The sequence below is a fragment of the Artemia sp. Qi Xiang Cuo genome, chromosome 6, assembly GCF_049724085.1.
Source record: "Artemia sp. Qi Xiang Cuo chromosome 6, ASM4972408v1, whole genome shotgun sequence".
NCBI classification, from domain to species: Eukaryota; Metazoa; Arthropoda; class Branchiopoda; order Anostraca; family Artemiidae; genus Artemia; species Artemia sp. Qi Xiang Cuo.
This window is the reverse complement of record NC_142799.1, coordinates 31,371,056-31,397,636: the sequence shown is the minus strand read 5'-3', so window position 1 is coordinate 31,397,636 and position 26,581 is coordinate 31,371,056. Positions and strand designations below refer to the sequence as shown.

At 34.7% G+C, this 26,581-nt stretch overlaps 1 protein-coding gene across 2 annotated transcripts in view; it reads left to right on the top strand.

The window, feature by feature from the left end:
- Hk (potassium voltage-gated channel subfamily A regulatory beta subunit hyperkinetic) overlaps positions 1–23,153 on the top strand; it is a 193,292-nt gene extending 170,139 nt beyond the window's left edge. For both annotated transcript variants that reach the window (XM_089090152.1, XM_089090153.1), the window contains 5 exons: positions 3,837–4,043; positions 5,804–5,898; positions 14,397–14,447; positions 15,398–15,616; positions 22,832–23,153. In XM_089090152.1, coding sequence (XP_088946278.1) covers positions 3,837–4,043; positions 5,804–5,898; positions 14,397–14,447; positions 15,398–15,616; positions 22,832–22,951 — 692 coding nt within the window. In that variant the 3' untranslated portion in view covers positions 22,952–23,153. The remainder of the gene's footprint in view (positions 1–3,836; positions 4,044–5,803; positions 5,899–14,396; positions 14,448–15,397; positions 15,617–22,831) is intronic.
- Positions 23,154–26,581: the final 3,428 nt, after the last annotated feature.

The window sequence follows — 26,581 nt, the reverse complement described above, 5'->3', positions numbered from 1 at the left end:
TTTGGGGGACCCTGGGGGGGCCGGGGGCCCCGGGGGGCGCCCGAGGGACCGTTGCGGCCCCGGGGAGGGCCTTGGGGGGTCGGCGGAGGGGGTTGGGGGGAAAACATTTCGAAATTTTTACTTTTTAGTTTACTTTTTTTTTGCGGCGCATCCCTGCGGCGCATCCTGTGGCGCTTTCCTGCGGTGCCTCCCTGTGGCGAACCCCTCGTGGCGCTTTCCTGACCCGCGGCGCATCCCTGCGGCATATCCTGCGGCGCTTTCCTGGCCCACGGCGCATCCCGGCGGCGCTTCTCTGGCCCGGGGACCTGGGGACCGGGAGGGCCTTTGGGGCACAGGGGGCCTTGGGAGTCTGGGGGACACTGGGCCGATGGTCCTTGGAGCCGTTGGCCTTGGGGGCGGGGAGGGCCTTGGGGGTCCGGGGGACAGTTGGGGGCCTGGGGGACATTTGGGGACCGGTGTAGGGCCTTTGGGACCCCGTTGGTCCTTTGGGAGCTCGATGGGCCTTTGGGGGGCCCGGGGACGGCCTTGGGGGGTCTGGGTGGGTCTTGGGGGGTGCCGGTGGCTCTTTGGGAGCCCGGGGGACCTTTGAGGACCGGGGGGAGGGTCTTTGGGGTCCGGGTGCCCTTTGGGGGCCGGGAGCCCTTTGAGGACCAGTGGAGGGCCTTTGAGGGTCTGAGGAGGGCGTTTGGGGGGCTGGGGCTCTATGGGAGCTTGGGGGACCTTTGAGTACCGGGGGCTTCCTTCGGGGTTGTGGTGGGGGATCGGAACCCTTTGGGGTTGGGGTAGAGGACCTCAAAACGATTTTCAAATGGAACTTGTGTATTATAACGACCACAGAGTTTCACCCTCAAATTCTCTTCTAAAACCTTTCCTAAAATCTTCTTTCAAATGTCTCTAACTGTTTCGCCAAAATAATCTCATAAAATGGATAAAACAGTTTCTCCCCAAATAATCCCTAAACGTAATTTCAGCATGTTCCTTTTGTTTGGCATCTCTGCGCCAATGCATTTCAAATTTCTAGGAAACCCTTTCCTACGTTAATCTCTTCATCTCATAAATTTTCCTAGCTAAACTATTAGGGTTTCGTTAGAATATCAATTTATCTCTCCGACTTAAAGCTCCGTGAAGCCTTATTTAAAAATAGAATTTATATCTCTTTAGACTACCGCATAATTCAAAGATAACAAGTGATTTCAATTAGAATTCCTGACACTAAAGATCGATGAAGCCCTATTTAAAAATAGAATATTAATTTTTCTCTCTGACCTAAAGAACGTTTATCCCTCAGACCTAAGATTAAAGAAGCCTTAATGTTTCTTAATTCTCCCCTTCATGAATCAATAATTTCCCCTAGCGATTATGTAAATCAAGTTCACAGGTGCTACTCGTGACAGGACCACGTGGTTTATGGTTTTCCATGTGAGAAAATTCCTGTTTTTCCAAGTGAGAAAAATCCTGTTTTTTCATTCTCACTGAGAAAACCATATAACAGACATGAATTGCTGTTGACATCCATAAATGTGAAAAAGTTCCTGTTTTTCAAATTCTCACTGACAAAAACCATTAAACATCCATGAAAAACATCAAATAAATCGACCGACACACATAACCATCCATGAATTATGTAAAAAAAAGTTATAGGTGGCAGCAGGGGTGCGTGATCGGGTCAATAGGGTCACTTCTACTAACAAGATTGAGCTGCACGGTGGTTCAGCTGCACAAGGCTTTAGTTAAATGTGGTTCAATTGCACGAGGGTTCAGTCACACGGAAGTTCAGTTATACGGGGGTTCAGGGGGGTTCAGTTGCACCGTGGCTCAGTTACAGGGGGTCAGTTGCTAGGGCTTCAGTTACGTGGTGGTTCAGTTACACGCACACCTAACCATAAGGGTTCAATATGTTAATATTTATCTATTTATTTTTTTCTCAGAGGCATTTCATATGGAAGGGGTGGTCGTATAAACTTTAAAGGCGACTCATTCAATTGCAAATTAAAAGTTCTAGTGCCCTTTTTAAGAGTTAAAAGGGATTGGAAGGCAACAAGCCCCCCCATAGTTTTTCCCAAAACACACCGGATCAGAACTTTGAGACAGTCGTTTTGTTCAAAATAGTCCAAAGGTCAAAAACCATGCCTCCAGGTTTGACAACCCCCTTCCAGCCCCCAGGACAACGACTGTCACCTATGCAAGTTGCCCGTTGTTGAGATGTAGGGTTCTTATGGGAAGGATGATCGAAAAAACTTTGGAGGCCATTCAATTGGAAATTGACAATTCCATTGCCCTGTTAAGGATTTAGCCTGGTTTTTTAATCAGTTGCTACCGAATGAGTTGTTACCGACTGCAGTGTTTAAAGTTTCTTATTCCAGTTCTATGGCCTTTGTATTTCAGCAGGCGTTTTAAAAGAATTGTTGCAACAAGTTCAACTTTAGCATTAAGTGAGGTTTTTAAGGAGGGGGTAGCCCCCTCATATATGGAAAAATTTCTGTATGTTTTAAGTTTTAATGTTACTCCTTACTTTCAGTTGAAAAAATTAGTTTTTTTAATTTAGTTTATGATTGTTTTTCAAATCATTGACAAGCTTAGCCAAGATATGATGTTTGCTACTAGTTGAATAAACCCATGATTTATTGCTGCTAAAGTGTATGTACCAATATATTTAAATTGGTTGGTAGCTTCCCGCTTTTTCACTTTTCTGCTTGAGAATTTAACTATCGATTTGTAAGTAAAATTTGGACAAGATTTGATTATTGTGTGAAAATTTTCGATGGACAGTAATTTTGCTGAACAAGTTCTTAATAACAATTTTTCTGAAGAAATTCGGGTTGACAGAGACGGATAGTATTCTCCATGTGGATTGACGTTCTGCGTGAAGGCCGATGCACTGAAGGCGCTTAATTGGTGTTCTAACCACTTTAAAATCTCTTTCATCACTGCCGTCGAAGACTACGTCTTTCGTACAACTTTTTGTTTAATATACAGTCATTGTCCAGGTTTCATAGCCATTTTTGACCACTGGTTTACTGTGGCTTCCACCAGGGGTGAATCTAGAGCCAAATCTTGGGGAGGGAGGACAGTGGCACAAGGGTGCCAATAAGCAAAATCTTGGGGGGTGACAAAGGTGTCAATAATTGACCAAATTGACAAACTTAATTTAAATAACGGTGAAGAACAGAAAAAAAGGAATGAGGACACCAGCAAAAATTAGGGGGCAGGGCCCACTCTCCCCTGGCCTCCCTGGATCTGCCACTGGCTTCCACTATCCCAATATTAGGTCACAGATCTTCTTATTCTTCCAAATATTTTTCAACTTAGAATAAAAACTTTGCCGTGGTTATTTTACTTTTTATTTTAAACGAAAACCACGATTGTTTCAATTTATAAGGCAATTTCCAAATTTTAAAAACGAATTTGTTAGTCAGGATTTGGGGCCTCCAAGACTGTTTTTGTAAGACAAAACACAGAACACTTTTTCGGAACTACCTAGAAATGTATTTATTTAAACAAACTAACAGGTACACAAAAATAAATCATGAAATGCGCATTTAATAAAAAGGGGAATTAAGTAACGTCATTCACGATTGTCCAAAACATATAGAGGTTAGCATGCCTTCATTTCCAGAGAAGACCAAAAATGATGCAGAATTTATATCAGAATGAAAAAAGAAATTACCATGTTCGAGTTTTGTAGCCTAAAACAATTCTCACAGTTCGAAAATGTTCTTTTAGCAAACATTCCTCGTTTCTAACTTCAATAAGACTAGTTATTTTTAACTTTGCACAGATATATTTGGAGAAAGACACATCTGATTTTACTTATATTGAAATTTTACATATTTTAGAAGTTGTCCGATCTATGAATCATGTCATCAACTCTGGCTGGGCAATGTACTGGGGAACTTCAAGATGGACTCCAGCTGAGATCTCGGAAGCCTACAATAATTGTAGGCAATTTAACTGCATTACCCCAATCTGTGAACAGGCCGAGTATCACTACTTTCAAAGAGAGAAGACAGAACTACACATGCCTGAGATGTACAATAAACTAGGTATGTTAATTAGCTTTATTCATTTATTTATAACCATCTCCAATCATTGAAATATCATCCAAAGCATCTCTAATTTCAAAACAAAATTCTGAAATTTCATTAAATATAGCATAACATTTTGATAGTTTAAGACACAAATGAAGAAACGCATTTTTTTACTGCAATTTTGCAAAAGAGAAATTCTCTTCTTCCCAATATACAGATATGTTCTAAACAATATCTTATGAGTACTTAAATAATTGGCAAGTTTTGTCAAAAACCATGTGAACTATTATGTGAAATCCTTTATTTGAAAAGACTTTTGACATCCCTGGCTAAAAGTATTTTTTATTTTCCATCCCTAAATTGTTTGCCCAAAGCTCCTTTACAACTAAAAAATACAGCCTTGTTATCTAAATTTGCAATATTAAAAGTGGAAGGGCTGGTTAGTAGAGAGAATTTCGGTCAAATGGAGCAAATTTATTTGAGAGAAGAATTCCGTGGTTGTAGATCTAAATATTGGTAGGCTCGGTCTTGGGGTATTTTTATCAGTTAAAAACTGTCTTTCAATTATCACATTGATTCGATTAAATAAAGATATGAGTCCTGGTAACAGGAAACTTAAGTATACTTTTTTTGGATCAAATTTAAAAGTCCTTTTCATTGCTTAATCGAATATTATGTTTCTTAATGTTCACTAATATGAATGCCAATTTTTATTTTCGTTTAAAACCCCTTTCGAAGTTTAACAATGAAGCTAGCAGCCTTATTCAGCCAACTAATTGTTCAGGAGTTATCCCTTTATTTGAAGTAAAATCACTATACATTCTTTTTTTGTGCATCTTTTGCTTTTGCTCGGCTTTAAGCCTGAGCCCCATTAGCCCTTGGCCTTCCTAATACAAATCTTATTCAAATTCTTTTTACTCCTCCCGTACGGTCAGATATAAATCCTATAATTTTGAGTCATATTCCATGGAAAATAATGTCTGAATCGGCTTGAAAGTGCCACTGTTTTTTTAGATGGTTCAAGAAGACCGTTAAGTCATTTTTTGGATTCTTTGGCGTTTGGTTTTTGCTTTTGTTATCTCTATTTCGTTTGGAATTGATTAAAATCTATTTAATTTATTTAGTTTGTTTTGTCCCATTTTTTTTTATATTCTATTCATTTTTTCTCTCTCTTTGAATGAATGATTAAACGACTCGTATATTTTCCCCCTCTTTACAAGCCAAGGAGCCTTTATTTGGATTAGTATAGTCAGTGGCTTGGTAATATTACCTATTAAAAAAAAAACGAACCACAAATAAACAAATAAATAAATATAGAAAATCACCCTTGACCATCCATCTCAGGGGAAAAAAATTACAGTTTTCTAAATGAATACTTGAAACTTCTGCTTCATGATTCTTTCATATCGTGAATTTAATACCTCAATTTACATTAAGACCCCTCCCATCTTGGGAAAATGTTTTTACAAATTTTTTTTCTAAAATTAAATATATTTTCTCAAACCATAAGTTTTGATGAGTAACTTTAAATTTAATGAAGCTTATTTGTTCTCAATCACCATTAAAGTTATACTATTTGATGTTTACATTTTTTTTTAAATGTCCTGTTTTCTTGTTAAAATCGGTTACTAATAGCAAGGGTTACACTTCACAATTAATTTGTTATGACAAACTATTTGCCTATGAACTGAGATATATAAGACTTGCAATGTGTTTTACATAGTCTACTAATATATATCTTCTATTTATTTTAATATGTTTTCAATAATATTTAGGTGTTGGTCTTATTGCATGGTCACCAGTATTAATGGGAATTATAAGTGGAAAAACGGATGATGGTATACCAAGTTTTACAAGGGCATCCTTTAAGGTAAGCTCCTTCGGTCCTTTAATTATCTAATAAGAATGTTGTTTGTTCGTTAATTATTCATTATTATTGGAATTTGCAGATACTAATCGGTGGCTACACGGATGGCCTTGAATTTTCTTGTGCTCAAAAACTGACAACTGTTATTCATGCCAAAAAGAAAAAGGAAACACAAAAAAGAGAATTCAAAACTAAGAATTGAATGATGTTTGTAATGACTCCCTCCATGAAACGATAGTGGGGTCTTTCTCAAAAAAACTAAACTGATGTTTAGGACTGAAACTTTTGAGAACTAAGCCGGTCTGAATTCTGTCATTAAAAACAAAGTATAAAATATATAATACTACTATAAAATACTATGAGTATAAAATACTCTCAGTGATACCAAATACACATTAATTGAGATAAAATTCTACGCATTCATTAATTCAATTCCTACATTCAGTTAAGGACCCCATAAACACAAAGAAAACTAAGCGTTTATCCCAATATTTTTGTGAAATTGTACGAGTAAGATTGATGTAAAAAAAAAGAAAGAAGAAACTAAAACCAGCGGCACTGTGTCGTTTTCAAAGCTGTTTTGTAATTATGTCAAATAAACACATTTCCCAAATTACAGCAATTTTAATTTGAGTTATTCACAAATATGTAGTTCCAAATTTACCTGAACCGTTTTATTAAATGATTGAAATTCAAAAAGTGAGCTACTTTCTCCCCTTAAATCACTTTTTTTTAACTTTTGGAGCTGGAATTTACAGCAGTAAGGTCAAAGACATGTTTGGGTTTTATATACTTCAAAGAAGGATTTTTCATATCTGTTTAAATCTCTTCTGTCATTATTTTAATGGTGTTGCAAAAGGAGTTGTTTTTTTTTCTTGTGAAAAAAAGATGGTGTTGCTTTCTTTCTTATGAAACCTATTTTAGTTTATTGTGAGAAAGGGGTAATGGGTTAACCTCCACGAATTTTATGGTAAATTTGAATCTCTTGCTGGATTGAAGGATGTGGTATTACATTTTGAAAGCTTTACAGAATTCATTCCTGGGGCCTGAAAAGAGAGTTTTGCTTGCCTTTGAGCCCAGTGGCGCACTCAGAAAATAATTATGGGGGGAGACTGACCGGGGACCCTAGGCCAACCAACAGAAAACTTTTTAAAAGTCCTTAAAAAAACCGGTATTTTAAGGAAAAATTTTAAGCTTTTCAGCGGATGTTTTTCTTGAGGAGGGAGCTATAGCTCCTTTAACACCCCCCATGGGTACGTGCCTGCTTGAGCCACTGACTTCTGTCTTGAACCTGAAGTGCTGGCTTATAGTCTACGTTAATAAAGACTATCTGAAGTTGTTCTGCTAAGCGTTAGTTTCTTCGAGACTTTATTTTGTTTTATAGTTGAAAGCTCCATTAAAGCAGTCAAGGAAGTATTTAAAACTTAATATTGAATTTTGACTAAACCTAAAAGGGCTCAAGATATGCAATGATGTCTGCCACAGATGCGGATATAGAAAAAAATGTTGTTTTTTTTTGGAGGGGGGTAGGCAAGGGGATAAATAAGGATAATCTTAGGGGGGGGGAGGGAATGTGACAAAAGCACAAAGTTGACAAATTTATTTTTAAAAAAGAGCGAAAAACAGAAAAAAAAATAAGGAATGAGGGCGATACAAAAAAAAAATCTTTGGTGGGTGAGGTTCCTCCGGCCCCATCCCCTGGATCTTCTAGTGTCCTGCCACATCACCAAGAGAATCATAAATATAAAAACACAATTACAGCTCCTAAATGAGCATTTCTGGAGAGTTTCGAAACTGCTGCCATCTGGTATTGCAAATCATTTATGATTGTGGTTTTGGTTAGCTTTGCTATTTTATTTTCTGTACTCGAGGATATAAGAGATACGCTACTAAAATTTGATATTTCTTTCATTGCTAAGGAAGTTGGAAATTTGCCTTAACGTCTTTCTGGCTAGAACTGTTAGAAAGTTAGCATATTTCAAGAAAATCTACTTTCAACCTGTAAGAGATATAATTTCCTTTTAATGTAAATCAGCTCCTTCTTGAGCTGTGGAATGCATATTACGACAGTTTTTTTTTTTTTTAATAAAAACTCGGTCATGAGTTAAATGTTTTGAAGATAAGGGACTGGAAACTTCTTTGTTGTGGTACTATTCAGAAAGAAAATTGGATAATGGCAGTCATACTGATAATGTAGGACCTCACTCACTGCAAAAATAACCCAGAGGAAGGTAATTGGTCCTTCACCCCTCTGTTTATACCCAAACTCTTCCAGTTTCAAAATTTTGGTAAAAAGATACACCAACTGTCTCTTTTTAAACAAAATTAGGCAAGGATTTTCGAGCTGCGTGGTTAAAGAGAACCAGTCAGTGGCCAATTTACTATCATTACCCAGCCCTGTCAAACCCAAATTTTTAGCAGACAAGGATTGATGTTTCTCTTTGCTTTAAGCTTAAGCATACGATAATTTTAACCTATATGTGACTGTATAGCCAAGGTAGGGCCTCGGCCCTCCAAGACTCACTCTCCTTCGTACGTTCAACTGTCGTAATAAATTTAGGTAGTTTACATCGTGTTAGAAACTTGAAATGATTGTCAATTTGTATGATTACCGAAGTGAGATATTGGTATTTTAAGCAGACCCCCACCCCCACCAACTCACAACTTAAAAGAAGAAATGTAGAAACGTTACATATTTTTTAAATCTGAAATATTTAATTAGACATTCACAAAATTATCATTTTATTTTTTAATTTCAAGTCATGAAGTGGAAAATCAGCAATATAAATTGAATTGAGAAGTTCTGTCGTGAATTCAATCCCTCCTTCTTCTTTATTTTTTAAAAAGCATGGATTTTATAGAATTTTTTTTTATCTAGGGAGGCGATCAACATTCTCAGCGTCAATTTTACTTGTTTCTTTGTTGAGCGGCACTAAAATAACATATTTCTTCATTCCATTGTAATTTTGATTTAAAGATTGTTTCAAAATAATTCCTGAAATAAATTACAACTGTAAATCGTATAATAAGATCATTTAGTTTATTGAAGTCATTTTTGGGAAGACTTCCATTTCCCAGTTCCTGGATATAATTCGCAAATGCTGCCTTTTCAGGAACCATATGCCTATTTTTTTAACAAGAAATTTTTAAAACAATTCCTGAAATGACTTTTTTTATGCAATTTTTTTTATGGTTTCACTACGGTTGCCTCTGAGTTACAAAGCTAAGCACTGACGGAAATTACATCCAGCAACTAAAATTCTTCCTCCAAATGGCAAGTTTGAATTTGCCAATGATCTAAACAACTGATTTATATTTTGAAAACAATAACTTTTGTAACATCGGGGCCTCATCCATAAGGAAAATATCAACTTTATGATTTTGACCACAAAGAGTGTTATAAAAGGTCTTGTACACGAAAGTTTTACTGGTACCGCCTGCCTCATCTATGAAAAAAAAATCCAGCATAGTTAGAACCATTAAATCCAGCATAGTTAGAATCCTTACATAATGCGATACATACATTCTTCAGCAGCAGGTGAATAATCTGAATCTAAAACGTCCATTTTAGGTTTTATTGGCTAGTGTCAATGTCATCCATACCATATTGTTCCACCCAGAAGGGGAGCAACGAATCAGTTGATTGTCTGTCACTGGCCAAATACACAACGTAATTATGTTGTTCATCCAAAATGTTTTTTATCTGAGATCACTTTTCAATGATGTCAACGATTCAACAAGTTTTGAAGATACTCTTACTGTAAATAGCATTCGTTATGCATCATACAAATAAGCTTTCCTAGACGATGGCGTCGCATTCAATGACAAACGGTGGGCAGAAGGTGTCAAGGAATCAACACTGTCCAAAATGCCTTCTATAATGCATATACTCTTCGTTCCGATTCTTGTTTTCGGTCTTTGGCAATGATTCAAAATCAGTCCGCTAAGGACTTTTTTCTGCAAACGGGATGAAAAAATATATCTGAGGATGCTGCAATCAAATGAATCGTAATTCGTATCCAATTTCGTCTAAATATTCGGGCATTTGCCAGTAATAGCAGTAATTCTGGGTGGTTTTCAATTGTTGCAGCGCCTGGTTATGTCGAAAATACGCTTCCAAGATTGTATTTTGTTGTCCAAAACCTACCAAATCTTCCGGACCTGGCTAATATTTTGCATTCAGTATTTACCATGTAAATGAAGATTTGATCATTGAAAGATGCGACTCTTTCTGTGGATGTCGTGGCCAAATAATCGCCACTATGCTTAAGTTAATGCAATGCAGCGTCTGTCCACATAGATGTATGCTTAACTATAAATCAAACTCCGTTGGTTTTCAACAACCTTTACTGACGCGCAACTATGTCCGCAACAGTGTGATTTTCCATTTTTTTTTAGCATAAATCTAGAATCTGTATTCATATCAACTTCAAATGGATAATGAATAATCCATCTTGACACTAATTTTGCAAATCAGGGTCATCAGTATTTTGAACTCAGGTAAAATTTCATCATCAGTTTTTTCCGCATTATGGATTCGATTAGCAAGATTCATGATCAACAGCAAATGCATATGTGATAGTCAACGCTTTTAAAATTCGATTGTATTCACATATATAGCCACCTTCCCAAATATCTGTTTTATATCCAAATTATTGCTAATTTTTCCAAATTTTGTTTCACAATTTGTAAAACGAGATTGGGACGTTCTTGAGTGGACTGCTCTATGATAACTCAATAATTATCATATACTATAGATACTGCCAAAATATTTAGTATTGTTGCAAGTTGATCAGGTGAATGAGGATGGCAGTGTTTATTTTTGGTAGTATTACCAACAATGGCAACAACGGTGTGTTCTGGTTGGTATTGTTGCCTCTGGTCGATAAGATGTTGGCCTAATTCAAGTCGGATTGGATCTGGACGACATCTATAAGGTGTTTGAGATGGCATTTCCGCAGTATATCCTGATGTTTTAGAATCCAGCTGGATGAAACAATGGAAAAGTAAAGGGCTCTTCACAATAGTAAATATTTTTCAAACAGACAACATTTTTGCCACGTTGTTTTACAATCATTTCATTTGAAGAAACACTATGGTTGGCATTAAGTGTGACAGCCCTACAAACTTCATTATATGCAGGGGTGTTGAACCGTTCAAAATCCATATTATCATTTGGCACAGTAAAAATGACCTGCAAATTTGAAGGTTGTAGTCCCATTGCAACAACGCGTTGTTTTTGATCATTCTTCTCATCCCGCATCCTCATACATCTTTTGGCATAATTGTTTTGGTTTCGCAATGTTTCTTCCAAAAGATCCATTAAGTTATGACTGATAACTCCATAACTTAGAGGATATGCTATTTATGCCAGGGATAGGATATGCTTAGTTATGCCATAACTTAGAGGATAAGGTATTTTTCAATAGTATCGCTGGGGTCCGAAAAGTAGATTTGTCTGTATGAAGGTGGTTCAAAATTACCATGGATTCCTTGAATCGGATGCACCACCAAATCGATTTTGTGTTAAATTAATTAAAAAAAAATTTTCCACAAAATAAGTTTTTCAAAGAAAAGTAAAGAACTCCATTAAACCAAAAAAGAGCAAAAATAAAATCAAATAATCTACCAAGCGTGAAATTACCACAAATCAGCATCAATAAATAAATGAAACCCAAAACGAACAGAAATTACAATAAATAACCGAGTCAAACTCAAAACGAGCAGAAATTAACATAATTTGGGCTCAAATCTCCTATGCCTTCCCAAGGCCAGAACACAATTTGCACTTTACTGAAAACAAATATAAATGTTTTTACTTTTATAACTTTAATAAATCAAATAATATTAACATTTTGATTACTAAATACCAGTATATGTATATTAAACTGACGATGCATATTCATTTGTATTTTTTTAGTAAAGTGCAAATTGTGTTCGACCATTAAAAAGGGCACAAGTCACTCCAATTTCCAATTCAATGAGCCCTTTTCGAAGTTTCTATGACAACTTCTTCGTTACGAAGTGTCCTGGTCTAAAAAAAATAATAATAAATAATAAATTGTCCCAACATCGTTCTTACATGCCCCCAGGGCATAGCTTAAAACCCTTGTCCTGAGGTTTGTGGGGGAGTGTCCTCCACAAAAACATAATTCCTATCTGGAAATCAACTGCGCTGAACAAAGTGGTTATCTATAAATATTTATTGAATGTGTTTGGGGAAATGGTGGGCGTGGAAGGGGTGTTAGTTACCTTCCAATCACTTTCGACTAATAAAAAGAGCACAAGCCACTCCAATTTCCAATCGAATGAGACTTTTTCGAAGTTTCTACAACAACTTCTTCTATACGAAGTGTCCTGGTATGAAAAAGAAATAATACATTTTGCCAACATCGTTCTTTATTTAGGCAGCGCGATTGCGCTGCCTAAATAAGTGCTTTAGCTTTATGTCATGGGGTGGCATATCATCAATTTCAAAATAATTAGAAAATTCTATCGTAAATTCACTTCCTCGGTCTAGTTTATCCTTCAGAGAATCATAACTCTTATAGAATTTGTATTCTCCTGGGAGGTGATCGACCGTTTCAGCATTAGTTTTACTTGCTGAATTTTAGCGGTCCTAAAACTATTCGTTCTTTTATTCTAATGTAATTTTGGTGTGTCTTCTAACAGCAGATTTCGTTAGGCATCTTTTCAGTTGTGATTTACTGTTATTTTCGCTATCGCTTGTCTTATAACAGCAGAACAAATTGTGCTTCATTTTCATCCATCATTACCTCACGCATTTGTTCTATTCTTTTTGCTTTAGCTGTTTGAATTCAATCGATATCTAGTATAATTTTGAATGCCTCATAGAAACACCAAAAACGATACAATCACCAATCGGGGAAAACTTATGTAAGTTGCTCACTAAATGCGCATATGAATGTGACGTCATACCTGTAGTTTTTTCGTAAATTAAAGGCTCCAAACGAATTCCTTTTCAGCCGTGACGTATCTAAATCATCTTTTCAAGCTAAAAAGTGTTAGTATGCCTAATGAATGATGCGACGTTGCGACATTCATTAGGTGCTAGACATATAATGACAAAGACTCGTAAAGAGCTAGGTATTGACTAGGGGGCGATCCCCCTCATATACGCAACAGTTTCTGTTCCTTTTAAGTTTTAATGCTGCTTCTTACTTTCAGTTGAAAAAACTTGTTTTTTCTTATTTAATTTCTGATCATTTTTAAATAATGCTGGGAAATCCGGAACCCCCTTCATAGAAATGCCTCTTACTCCGTGGAGAGATCCTCCCACCCTAACCCCCTCCCCGACCCCCCCCTCACCAGAAAAAATCCCCCCTGAAAACGTCTATATAGTTCCCAATAATCAATACTATATGTAAACAATGGCTAAAGTTCACAAACAATGGCTAAAGTTCGGGTGACATACTTTCATTTGAAACAAGATATATATATATATATATATATATATATATATATATATATATATATATATATATATATATATATATATATATATATATATATATATATATATATATATATATATATATATATATATATATATATATATATATATATATATATATATATATATATATATATATATATATATATATATATATATATATATATATATATATATATATATATATATATATATATATATATATATATATATATATATATATATATATATATATATATATATATATATATATATATATATATATATATATATATATATATATATATATATATATAAATATAATATATATATATATATATATATATATATATATATATATATATATATATATATATATATATATATATATATATATATATATATATATATATATATATATATATATATATATATATATATATATATATATATATATATGTATATATATATATCGGATGACTTTGGGGAAAAAGAGGGGATGGAAGGAGGGTTTCTTGTCCTCCAATCTTTTTGGTCAAATAAAAAGGGCGCTAGAAGATTTTTCCCCTGAAAATATAAGATTTAACTAAGAAAGGATTTAACTAAGATTATAGGAGGGAATAAAGAGCGAATCCCAACAGATTGGAATGTAGGAGAAGCTTGCGCAGCTGTGTGTACCTAAGTTGCTTGGCGCTGTGATGTGTTGTCAGTATTAGCAGCAGTTGTAGGATCTTTATTTTCATTTTTATAAACTGCAAATTATTTTGCTAAATATTGTGCAGTCGAAAGCCCAATTTACTCGCCTTATGAATACTACAAATTATGCACATTACCTTCCCAGAAACTAGAAAAAAAAAACTATCCAAGGGGATAGTACTGTTGATGATCTATATATCCTCGTTTACTTGTTTTTGACTAATCACTTCATTAGAATAACTTAATGGTTTATTATTATTGTTTCTTTGTAAATATAATTTTGAATTAAATAATCCTAAAATTAATATTTTTGTTTGTATTTTCCAAACCTAATATATGTAACTTTTTCCAGAAGAAATATTCTTCGTTGAATTCTGCCGAAGAAGATAGCATTGGAAAAGAGGTATGCAGTTAACAAATTTTCAAATAAACAGTTAACATTCCTTTGTTAAGGTACTAAATACTTGATTATCTTGGCTTTAGGATTCTGCATAATTATGGATGCGCAAAATCAAAAGATACGTATTACATTTATCCCAATCAAGATTTAGAAAAGGGAGAGATTTACAGGAGGCGGATAAAGGTTGATTTTTGGAGGGGGGGGGCACCAAAAAAATTGGGTTCCCTTTTTGGTGTTTTCACCCATACACTCGTATATGCTGTGCAAATTTTGACCTCCTGGGAGAAGAGGGAGGGCACGTGTCCTTAAAACCAGCCTCTGGATCCACACTTGGAGAGTTAAATTGATCATAAAAATGAACAGTGAGTAAAAAAAGCAGCCCTTCCCAGTCAACCAAAACTTTAAATCGAACCCAACCAAATTTGAAGAACGACATATAGAGAACAGAACATGGGGGCTTGATAATTAAGCCCCCTGGATAGGTGCTTTGTCCTTTGGCAAATTTACCGACAACAGAGCCTGAAATTCTAGCAACAGACAACCACATCGCCTTAAAAGGAAATTTGAAAAATACTATTCTTGAGAGACTTAATAGTGGTACATCAGGCACCAAGTTCATAGAGACATGGCACCATGAGTAAGGCATGACAACATCATAACCATTTATGTAAAACTCAGTACCCTACATCTAGGTAGCACCTTCACTGGCATCTCTTTCCTAAATTTTGTGAAGGAGGTTAAATATTTAAAACTTTTCGAAATTATAGTTGTATGAAAGCACAAAGAAAAATATCTAATTAAAGAAAATTCAATCGATGTTGACATTTCAGAGAATTTGGATCCCAATTCTTGTTCCCCTGTGAACAAGCCAGTTCACAGGCTAGAAATCCCTTATCCTAGCCATATAACTGTTGAAATGCATAAAAAAATTAGCTTAAATCAATTGATTACAGGGTCCTCCTTGGTATGGTAGTGGAAACCCTCGCCACATCTCAGACGATGGAAAGAACAACAGTGATCGTTTATGTGAGCTTGCTTTGCTAGCAGAAAAGCTGAACTGCACACCGGCTATGCTCTCAATTGCCTGGGCCCTAAAATGCGACGCTGTGCAATGTCTTTTAGTGGGAGCTGCAACTTCAAGCCAGCTTCATGAACAAATCCAGGCCTTACAGGTAAAATTAAATAGTAAAACAAGCTTTTTCTACTGAAAGTAAAGAGCAACATTAAAACTTAAAACGAAAAAACATTTATATGTATATGAGGGGGGTCGCCTTCTCGTCAACGCTTTGCTCTTTACGCTAAAGTTCCAGTATTTGTTCCAATTATTTAAGAATGACTCTTTATAAACAAGGACCGTTTAATTAGAATAATAAGCTTTTTTAAAAGTCAAAAAAAAAAAAATTAGCGTAAACAACGATGTTTTGAAGAGAGGGCGATCCCCCTCATATACGTAATAATTTCTGTTCGTTTTAAGTTTTAGTGTTACTCCTTACTTTCAGTAGAAATAAATTATTTTTTTATTTAATTTCTGATCGTTTTTTAATTAATACCGGGAAATCCAGTTCCTCCTCCATGGAGAATTCCCTTCCCCCGCGAAAAGTCCTCCATGTAAAGATCCTCCCACGTAAGCATCCCCACCACAAGATCCCCCAACCCCCAAAAATGTCTTTATATTTTCGAATAGCCAATGCTATTTAAGCAATGGGCAAAGTTCATAACTTGCAGCCCTTCCCCTGGGGGCTGTGGGGGATCAAGTCATCCTCAAAGACATAGTTATTAGATCTTTTAACTATTCTGAAGAAAATGACTGTTTCAAAATTTTGATTGGACAATTTTGGGTAAAAAAGGGGGGTGGGAGGGGGGCTAGCTGCCCTCCGATATTTTTGGTCACTTAAAAAGGGCACTAGAACTTTTAATTTCCGATCAATTGAGGCCCCTCCCGATCTTCTAGAATCACTGGTTCAATACAATGACCCCTAAAAAAAAAAAAAAAAAAACAACAAATAAACACGCATCCAGGATCTTGCTTCTGGCAAAAAGTTCAAAATTCTACATTTTTGTATGTATGAGCCTATAAGCTCTACGTTAGGGTTCTCTGGTGGGCTGAATTTCATGGTGTGATTTTCATTAGGATCGTTTGATTTCTTAGGGGTGTTTCAAAAGTTAGCCAAATTTCCTCAAGCTCTTAACTTTTGATGGGTAACACTAAACTTCATGAATTTTATATATTGTGAATAAGCATCAAAATTCGATTCTTATGATGTATCTATTCTTATCAAGACGCAGTTTCTTTCAGTTTTGGTTATTATTTAGCCAGATCGCTACTTGCTTACAATTCGTTACCGTTCATTACAATCCGTTACAAGAAATTCGTGGAATTTCTGCTAAAGGTTTTTCACATTTTTTAACTAAAGGTTTTTTTTCACGTTTGGAAATTGCACCGAAGATTTTTTCTCATTTAGAATTTCTGCTGAAGGATTTTTTTTGGTTTGTAATTTCTGCTAAAATATTTTTTCCTGTTTGAAATTTCTTTTCATGTGTTCCTTACTAAGGTTTTCTGTTTTTGGTCATATGTTACCTTGAAAGACTTCTCACTTTAAATAAGCACTTAACTTAACTATATCATAGATGTAAGATCAAGGTATAGAAACGGATATAATTCAAGAATGGTAGTACAAGAAAAGGTAATATATTGGTTTATTCTTTTAGAATAAAGTTGACAAATTAATTTTCCGGGGTCTATACTTGCCCTTTTCGGTTATTAGGATGGATTCTGCATGACACTTCAAATGCGTACATGATGAAACTTTCTGAGAAAATGATTTAGCACAGATAGTGCACGTATAAGCTTTTCCTCCAGGGTGAACTTCGAAATAGGTGCATCAATTAGAACTTTGAAAAAAATGATTTTACACATATCTTGAAAGTAAAACGCTTTTCTCCAGTGTGAAGTCTCAAATGGTGGGCCAATTACTTTTATGGGATAATTATTTGGAAAAATGCTGCAATTGTATAATTTAATGTTTGTTTCCGTCACTAAGACCTCTTTTCCCTGATTTTTGCTTTTTCGAGAAGCGGAATAGCTTTCTTCAATTATTAAATAATTTAATCTCATCTTCTTGCGCTAGAATTTCATTGAATCGGTTAGTAACGGCTATAGTCTGGGTCTCAAATTGATTGATAGTGTCATCTGCCCTTGCCAAATCTTGCAGCACTTTAATTTTTTTGGGTGGAACTTCTTCTTGTTGACCAAAAATCTCCTTACCCAACTCCTCTGCCAAATTGGCAAGTAAGGATCCATTATTCTTTAAAGCTTTGTTAAAGATTCTAGATAAGCAATCCTTTTTATCCTAAATTAATATGTTGAATGGGCAACGGAAAGTACAAAAATAAAAAATTTTCATATTTTTGGACATTTATATTTTCTGGGATGGGACGGAGAGTGAGAGATTTGCCAGAAATTGTTCCTGGTTGTCTGTGCCAGGCTTTTTTTGTCTATTTCAATGATGTGTTGGTTCAAATATACAGTTTGCTATGTTTAGTTTTCTGTTTCTTGTTTTGAGTTGTCAATGCTTTCCCAGTGTGTTTATATTGTTATGTTAGTTAGACAGTTTTGTGGTTTCTCTGGCAGGTTTCTTAGCATTCCGAAAGTGAATTATTAGAATTTATGATATGACATGTTTAGTTTTGGTGTTTTATGCTTTGACTCATTGGTGCTTTCTTTGTCTATTCGGAATTGTAGTGTTTGAAACTTACGGTTCGATTTGTTTAGTTTGCTGTTTTAGGGTTTCTGTGGTAGGTTTCTTTGTCTATTTCATATTTCTCTCAGTTGAAAGTTGTGGTTTGCTATTTTTAGTTATTTTGTTCCATTGAATTCTATTCCATTTATTTCCATTCCATTGGCTTGTTTGAAAGATATTATTTGGCATATTTAGCTTTGGTTTTTCATGCTTTGGCTTGTCTGTGCTTTCTTTGTCTATTTTGAAGCTGCCATGTCTGAAACTTATGGTTTGATATGTTTGGTTAGTGGTTTCAGGCTTCACTGGTAGGTTTCTTTGTCTATTTCAAAGACGTTTTGTTTGAAAGTTATCGTTTGATATGTTTAGTTCGTGGTTTCAGGCTTCACTGGTAGGTTTCTTTGTCTATTTCAAAGATGTTTTGTTTGAAAGTTATGGTTTGATATGTTTAGTTAGTGGTTTCAGGCTTCACTGGTAGGTTTCTTTGTCTATTTCAAGGATGTTCTGTTTGAAAGTTATGGTTTGATATGTTTAGTTAGTGGTTTCAGGCTTCACTGGTAGGTTTCTTTGTCTATTTCAAAGATGTTCTGTTTGAAAGTTATGGCTTGATATGTTTAGTTAGTGGTTTCAGGCTTCACTGGTAGGTTTCTTTGTCTATTTCAAATATGTTTTGTTTGAAAGTTATGGTTAGCTATATTTAGTTGGCTGTTTCATGCTTTGAATTGTTTCCGTGGTTTCCTTGTGTATTTCAAAGATATTTTGAAAAATATGGTTTCGGTATGTTTAGTTTGCTGTTTCGTGGTTTATTTATTACGTTTCTTACCATTCCGAAGGTGCCTTGCTTGAAAGATAATAAAAAAGACTTTTGTATATTATGATGGTAAGAAATTGGTAGAAGGGTGTTCGCAAATCTGAGTAATCTAAGTTTAGGACATGGTATAATGTGGTTTGAAATCAATAAAAGGAAAGCCTTTGAATATTATGATGGTAAGAAATTCGAATAGGGGTGTACGCAAATCACAATAATTTGGGCAATATGGATAAAAGTGGTTTGAAAAAATAAATAAAAGAAAGGCTTTTAAATTTTACGATGGTAAGATATTGGTGTAGGGGTGTACGAAAATCTGAATAATCCATGCTTAGGAGCGTAATATGAAAAAATTGGTTTACAATCCATAAAAGGAAAGTTTTGAATAATATACTGGTAAGAAATTGGTATAGGGTTGTTCATAAATCTGAAAAATCTGAGCTTGGGAGTGCATTATGGAATAATGTGGTTTGAAATTAATAAAGAGAGGCTATTGAATAGTATAATAATATAAGAGTGATTTAAGAGAATGCATGAAAATACAAAAAAAAAACTGGGCTTAGAAGCACAATATGGAATAAGTGTTTTTAAATCAATAAAAGGAACACTTTTGGATAGTATGGTGGTAAAAAATTGTTAGAGGAGCGTAGGCAAACCTAAATAATTCAACCTTAGGAGTGTAATAAAGAGAAATTGGTTTTAAATCAATAAAAGGAAGGCTTTTGAATGATATAATAGCAGAAAACTGATTTAGGGGGATGTACGAAAATCCAAAGAATCTGGACTTAGGAACATAATATGGAATAACTTGTTTTAAATCAATGAAAAGGAGGCTTTTTGAATAGTACTATGGTAAGAAATTGCTAAAGTGATGTATGCAAGTCAGTAAGGATCTCTGCTTAGGAGAGCAATATGGAATAAAAGGATTTGACTTTTCAATGCGGAGTGATCCCTCTTTTGGGCATGTTGTTAAGACTAATGTTCATTAGCGGGGCATACTAAAAAAACGAAGCGAAAAATTATAAACAAATCTAGGACTAATGATAGGGAGTAAGAGAGGGGTAAGTCCTTCACAGTTATGATTTGATTTAGTCTCTTTATGAGGTTCTTAGACTCATCTAGCCTACTTTTCATCCTAAACGACTTCCTTTCCCTTCTTCAGGCTGCGTTTATTATCTTACGACTGGGTCTAGTCTTTTCTGTAGTTTTTGGTGTCTTTTAAATGGTATTTTAAATCAAAGGATTCAAATTAAGATGAGGAAAATTAAATAAGGAAATTAAAATGAAATAGTTTAAAGATAAAAGAAAATAAGAATTTTTTGCCACACTAACTTTCTTCTGCAAAAACGAAGGTTTTGCCTTCTCTCAGCTGCCATCTATTTTACATTCTGCCATTTATTATTATGGTTCGTTTACACATTGCGGAAATTCATGCGGATTTAGCAATCCGTGCGGAAATTCCGTCCGTTTTTGTGCTAGAAAAAATCTCTAGCTTCCCGCAACGTTTTGGTCAAATCAGGACGGAATCTTGGCAAGATTTTTAAATGAACAAAATCATGAGTATGGATTATCAAAAACAACACGATCTTATAACTTTGGTTCAAGGCTACACCCAGCTTCTATGATCCTGCGCACCCAGGCTATAAGAAAACTAAGAAAAACGGTGTCATTTGGCTCTCTATTGTTCAACAGCTTTCAGAAGAGGGTAAGAACATAGGTCATGCTGTTGCAATAAATTGAAATATTTGCCTTAAAACGCAGTGTTATTTTAGCCATAGTTCGAACAGATACGGACGGATTTCCGCATGGATTTCCCCAATGTGTAAACGAACCATTACTGAGTAGGTAACTCTTAAACAAGGTTGCCAACAATGACACTTTCGTGTCACTTTTGGCACTTTTTTAAAAAATGGCACTTTTCGGGAAACGTGACACTATTGGGAGACTGTTTAGCAAAAGTGGCACTTTTTTTCTAAGTAGCAATTTAAAAAAGAAGGAAATCTTTTCGACAAAAACCGGAAGGAAAACTGTCAATGTAGATATGCATCGATATCCTTTTTTCTTTCATTGGTCCATCTCTCTGTTTTCAAATTTAGAAACGCTCTATTGCTATGTTAATGCTCCATCATATTAATCATAAATCTTGTGCTTAATCATCATCACATTAATCATACCCAGTGATCTTCGGTACGAAATACTTAGCAATGAAGAGGACAGACACACACAGTTAACTGCATTGTGGTGGAGAAGCCTTCAATTGTTTTCAGTTGTTTCGTTCAACTATTTTGTGTTGTTGCAATAATTTTTTGGCTCGTAGATGATAAGGTACTCAAGCAGTTTGCAATTTTGGAGTGGGTCCGAATCCAATTTTTACGTTTTATTAGTTTAGGGTCGACTACAATTCAAAGAGGAAAAGAGCAAGAAAAGCTAAGAGCGCATTTTTGCGCCACTATGTTAATAGCCACTACTGTGTTAACCAGTCATTGGGTCAATGAATGCTTAACTTTACGCCTCTTTTCATCGATTTCAGTGACTGGAAATCTTGAAGCCCAGTGACTGAAAAGCTCACTGGTGACATCACACAAAGACTCAGTGACGCAAAAACACCCACTGAGCTCCCTGATGTCCCACAAAAATATTCAGTGACCTCTTCAGTGACTGGACCAGTGACGCAAAAATGCGCTCTAACATTTCCGTTCATATTTTTCGTATTTCTTCTTTGATGCATAACCATCAAACTAAAATAAAAATGATAACAAAACTTCCACTATCTTAAATCCAATGCAATCATTAGAAAATTACAATCTATTTTTTTTTCTTAAATTTATGTTGCATCGTTACATTAATTGAATTCGGACGCACTTTCTCATTTAGTTATTTCGTTCCCACTAATTTTTTATTGTAACTGTGCTTTCCTACTGATACTCTAAATGCTCTTTTTTTTGTTAGAAAGCTGCTTTCGTATTGATACTTAAAATACTCGTTGAATGTTCTTATGCTCTAGTCCCTGGACACATCGGAAAGAAAAATGTACAGGGAGTGGCGAGAGTTCTCGTGAAACTAATTCCCCTCCCGTCGCCAGCACAAGTATCCACCACCCCTTCTTTAAAATAGCTGATGCATATTTATACATCACTAAACAGAATTTCTCAAAAAAAGATAAGTTAAATTAGTTAAATTAAGTATTAAGATAAAAATCCATATTAACCACTTATTTTGTATGAATTACGTGACTTTTCACGAACGAATGTACAACCATGTGGCATTACCTCCTCTGCAACGGGAAGGCTCAAAATATAGTTTTTGATAATTTTAAATTGATTGGCTATACCAAAATTTTCAAATGGACGGGAGCTTAGTCTTCTTTGGTGCAAAATTGCAGTTTGGTGCCCCAATGGAAGTGAACACCACTTTCCCGTGGCACCATCTTTTTGGTCATTAAAAAAGGGCAATGGAAATTTTGATTTCAGCTCGAATGAGCCGTTTCCTGGTTTTCCACAACCATTGGCTTAATACGATCACCCTTCGGGGATAAAAATAAAAACAAAGACCAATGAACATAGATTCCTGATCTTTCTTATTCGGAAAAAGTGAAATTTAGCATTTTTTTTTTCGGTAGAAACTTGAAAACTCTTTCAGTAGGATTCTTTGATTTTATGAATCCAATAGTGTGGTTGCAGTAACATTGATCTCCCTTCCTCTCTTTTAAGAAAATCAAACAAATTTTTTCAGGCCTGTAGAATTTCAACTGCTTAAAATTGCAATGAAAACCAAATTATGGCACTGTACAACGCTATTTACCATTAAATTGCATTTACAATAACTACTTTTATTCTTTTCAGCTTACCGCCAAACTGACAACAAACTTGATGAATGAAATAGAGCGAATACTTGAAAACAAGCCTGTGAGAGCTCCTATGATATCTACTCTAGCGCTCAGGTGGGACGAGCATGTCATTTAAATAGAAAGATTATTGTGTACTTTCAATTTTTCTTTAACAAATCCATGAACAATGCAACTATTTCGCCTGACTTTTTTGCTCATTTTTATATTATGCAACAAATAATTTCCAGTTTGGGTTCTAGAATTTTCTTGCTTATTCTATTCTAATTTTATTATATTCTCGTTATTTTTTATTTGCAAAAATAAATATTTTTAAACTATATGCTTGCTTCTTAAATTTTAACTGAGCATTCTTGGGGCTGTATTCACACTAACTATTTTTTTCCTTTAATTTATTTTTTCACGAATTTATTTTGAAATACGGTTCCACATTATAAATCCCTTCAGAGACTAGTCTGACAAATTCCACTTTTATAGTTTTGAGACTCGACGTTAAAGTAGGCCTACTTGATTTGTTGTCTCTCAAATTTATACAGCCAAATAATAAAGATTTTTGCATGAAAAAGAACTGATTTATAAAACCATTTTTGCCAATGAAAAATAGACAGTTTAGAAATGAATTTTTTATAATATATTAAAAAACAATTTTTTTTTCCAGCGGGTCACTGATATGGCAGTTTCGCTTTTTTTGACAAAATGCTGAGGAAAGATTAAAAACAAATTACACATATAAATTATAAGACCAAAAAGTGAATAGAGTGAATACCCTTTACTGAATAGAGATTGAAGAGGTTCAAAGTACAAAAAAAAAGGAAAAAAGCAATCAGCTCTATAGAAAGATCACAAAAATAAAGGGAATAGTGTTTATTATTTTTAACATCAGATTGAAAATACGAGTGTTGATAAAGTAAACAGCGGTGAGTCTCCCTAGTATTTTGTTTTTCTACAGACACTTTGTGTCAAAGAAATAGCTAAATACGAACAAGTAAGAACTTCTATTTCTAAGCAATACACAAAAAAATGAAATCAAATTGCTACTACATTAGAGTATTCGTTCTTGGAGTATTTGGGGCGGGGGACACAAACTTTAAATTTAAATTGTAGGGCGTTGTGCCAGGCACCAGTCCTCTGCAGGTTTTAAATATAAAAAAAAAACAAGTTTTTTTAACTGAAAGTTAAGAGCGACATTAAAACTTAAAACGAACATAAATTATTCCGTACTTGAAAGGGTCTTTCCCCTTCCTCAACGCCTCGCTCTTTACACTAAAGTTTGACTCTTTGTGAAAACTCTAATTCTTATAGTAATAAAAAACTTTAGCGTAAAGAGCGTGGTATTGAGGAGGGGACAGCCTCTTTCACATATTGAATAATTTCTGTTCTTTTTAAGTTTTAATTTCAGTCCTAACTTTCAGTTTAAAAAAACTTATTATGAATTCCCCCGGAACATCTCCACATGCAAAATTGAGTTGGCAAAGATAATGTGTTGAGTTGGCAAATACAATTAGCAAGAATTTCGTGTATGAATTCTGTCAAATCTCCCCAGTGTAAAGTTTTCCCTGGAAAATTCACCCCCCCTGGAAATTTTTGCTCCCAAAGGAAGATTCCCCCAATGGAAATCTATCCCAATCACAAAGTCCCCCCTAGAAAAATTTCTTAAATTGTATACTTCCCAATAACAAATACTATACGTGAACAATGGGCAAATATCATGGCTTACAGGCATCTCCCCACGGACTCATGGGGGGTCATTTTGTCCCTAAAATCACAGTTATTTGATTTTCTTAACTATACTGAACAAAATGGCTATCTTGAAATTTTGATCAGATAGCTTTAGGAAATAAATGGCCATGGGAGGGGGGCTTGTTACCCTCCAATATTTGTTGTTCCTTAAAAAAGACACTAGAAATTTTAATTTCCGTTTAATGTGCCCTCTCCTGATCTCCTAGGACCATTATTTCAATACGATCACCCCTGGGAAAAAAACAACAAAAAACTAATAAACACGCATTCGTGATATATCTTCTGGCAAAAATAGCAAAATTCCACGTTTTTGTATATATGAGCTTGAAACTTCTACAGTAGATTTCTCGGGTACGCTGAATCTGATGGTGGGATTTTCATCAAGAGTCCTTGTATTTTAGGAGGTGTTTCCCCCCTATTTCTCAGGCTCGTAACTTTCTCGTTACCACGAACTGTTTGAAAGGAAAATTTTGGATAGCTTTGAATTTAAATACTGCTTTGTACTTCTTCCTGAAAAAAAAAATAACATCTGAGTTGAATTTTTATTGGTTTTAACATCATATGCAGTGATGAAATCGTGATGAGGAACTTTAATTTTACGGAAGTCCTTCAATTGTTCAAGAGTCTTTCATCTCTCAATATTCAATTCAAAATGTTACAACATGGTCGATTTTCTCGTAAGGTTTACCCATTAGCACTTGAACCTCGAATATCTGAACAGATACCAAAAGACTATTCCAACGAGGCATTACATATTTATATTTCTGACTGTCAATTTCTTTTTTTGAAATAAATCCTCTGCACAAGCTGAGGTTAAATGAAGTTATCTTTACCCTTTGTGATTAAATGTGGCTAAATCAGGTGAAGATGAGGTTATTTAATGTCATTTCCCCGAAGCTTCTTCTGAAAAACCTATGACGCATTTGACCAAAATTTTCGTATAATTCTAAAAAATAATTTGTTGCAAGCCTAACTTTCTTCGAACAATAATTTTTGAATAAAACCTGGATAAAATGATTTGGTTGGATCATTCTGATCAAAACTAATTATGTGGAGATTTTCAGGTGACGCCAATATTTGAGCAGGATGGGCCCATAGGGGAAAGACATGGGTTTGAAACAAGCTGCCCTCAATCACTTCTGGGAAATTCAAAGGATATAGAAATCTGTAGGATGAATTCTAATATGAAGTGTCTAAACTTAATAAATTTCACATATTTTAAATCAGTATAGATAGAGATTTTTTGGATATGCAAAATCTTTCCAAGACAATGTTTCCTTGCAATGTTGCCTATTATTTCCCCGCTTTCTCTTACTTACATTTCGTTGAATGTGCCACAACAATAAAATTTTAGTCCCTCGACATTTGCAAAATTGTGAATTCATAAATTTTATACAAGAAACTGATGCCATATACCTTGATCAGAAATGTTTACAATTGCAAAACTAATAAATTTTACAAGATAGGGTGAAAAAAAAACTGTTTTTAAAAGAAAATAAGAGCTATATTAAATTTATTACCAGCAGAAATTAATGTCCCGTAATGATTCAAACTGAAAAAGACCAGAAACTATTATCAAAAAATAAATGAAACCCAAACAAACATAAATTAAAATAAACGATCATAGCAAACATAAAAATAACAGATATTAATGTATAAGAATAAATAAATCCTATTAAATGAACCTTATATCAAAAGTTAATTTTCTTGCCTTGCGCAAATTTCCTAGTATCACAACTAAGAAAGTAACAAAGGCTAAGCTCCAACGTGTTAAAAAACTACAAAACTAATAAATGGTCAGGATATTAATTTTTAAAAAATACTTAAAAAAAAAAGTTTATCAAAGAAAAGTAAAGAGATATATCAACCAGTTCGTGGTAACGAACTGTAAGTAAGGAGCGACCCGGCTCAATGGTAACCGAAACTCTAAAAAACGGGATTTTGATACCAATAGATACATCAAAAGAATCAGATTTTAATTCTGATTTCAAATATATAAGTTTCATTA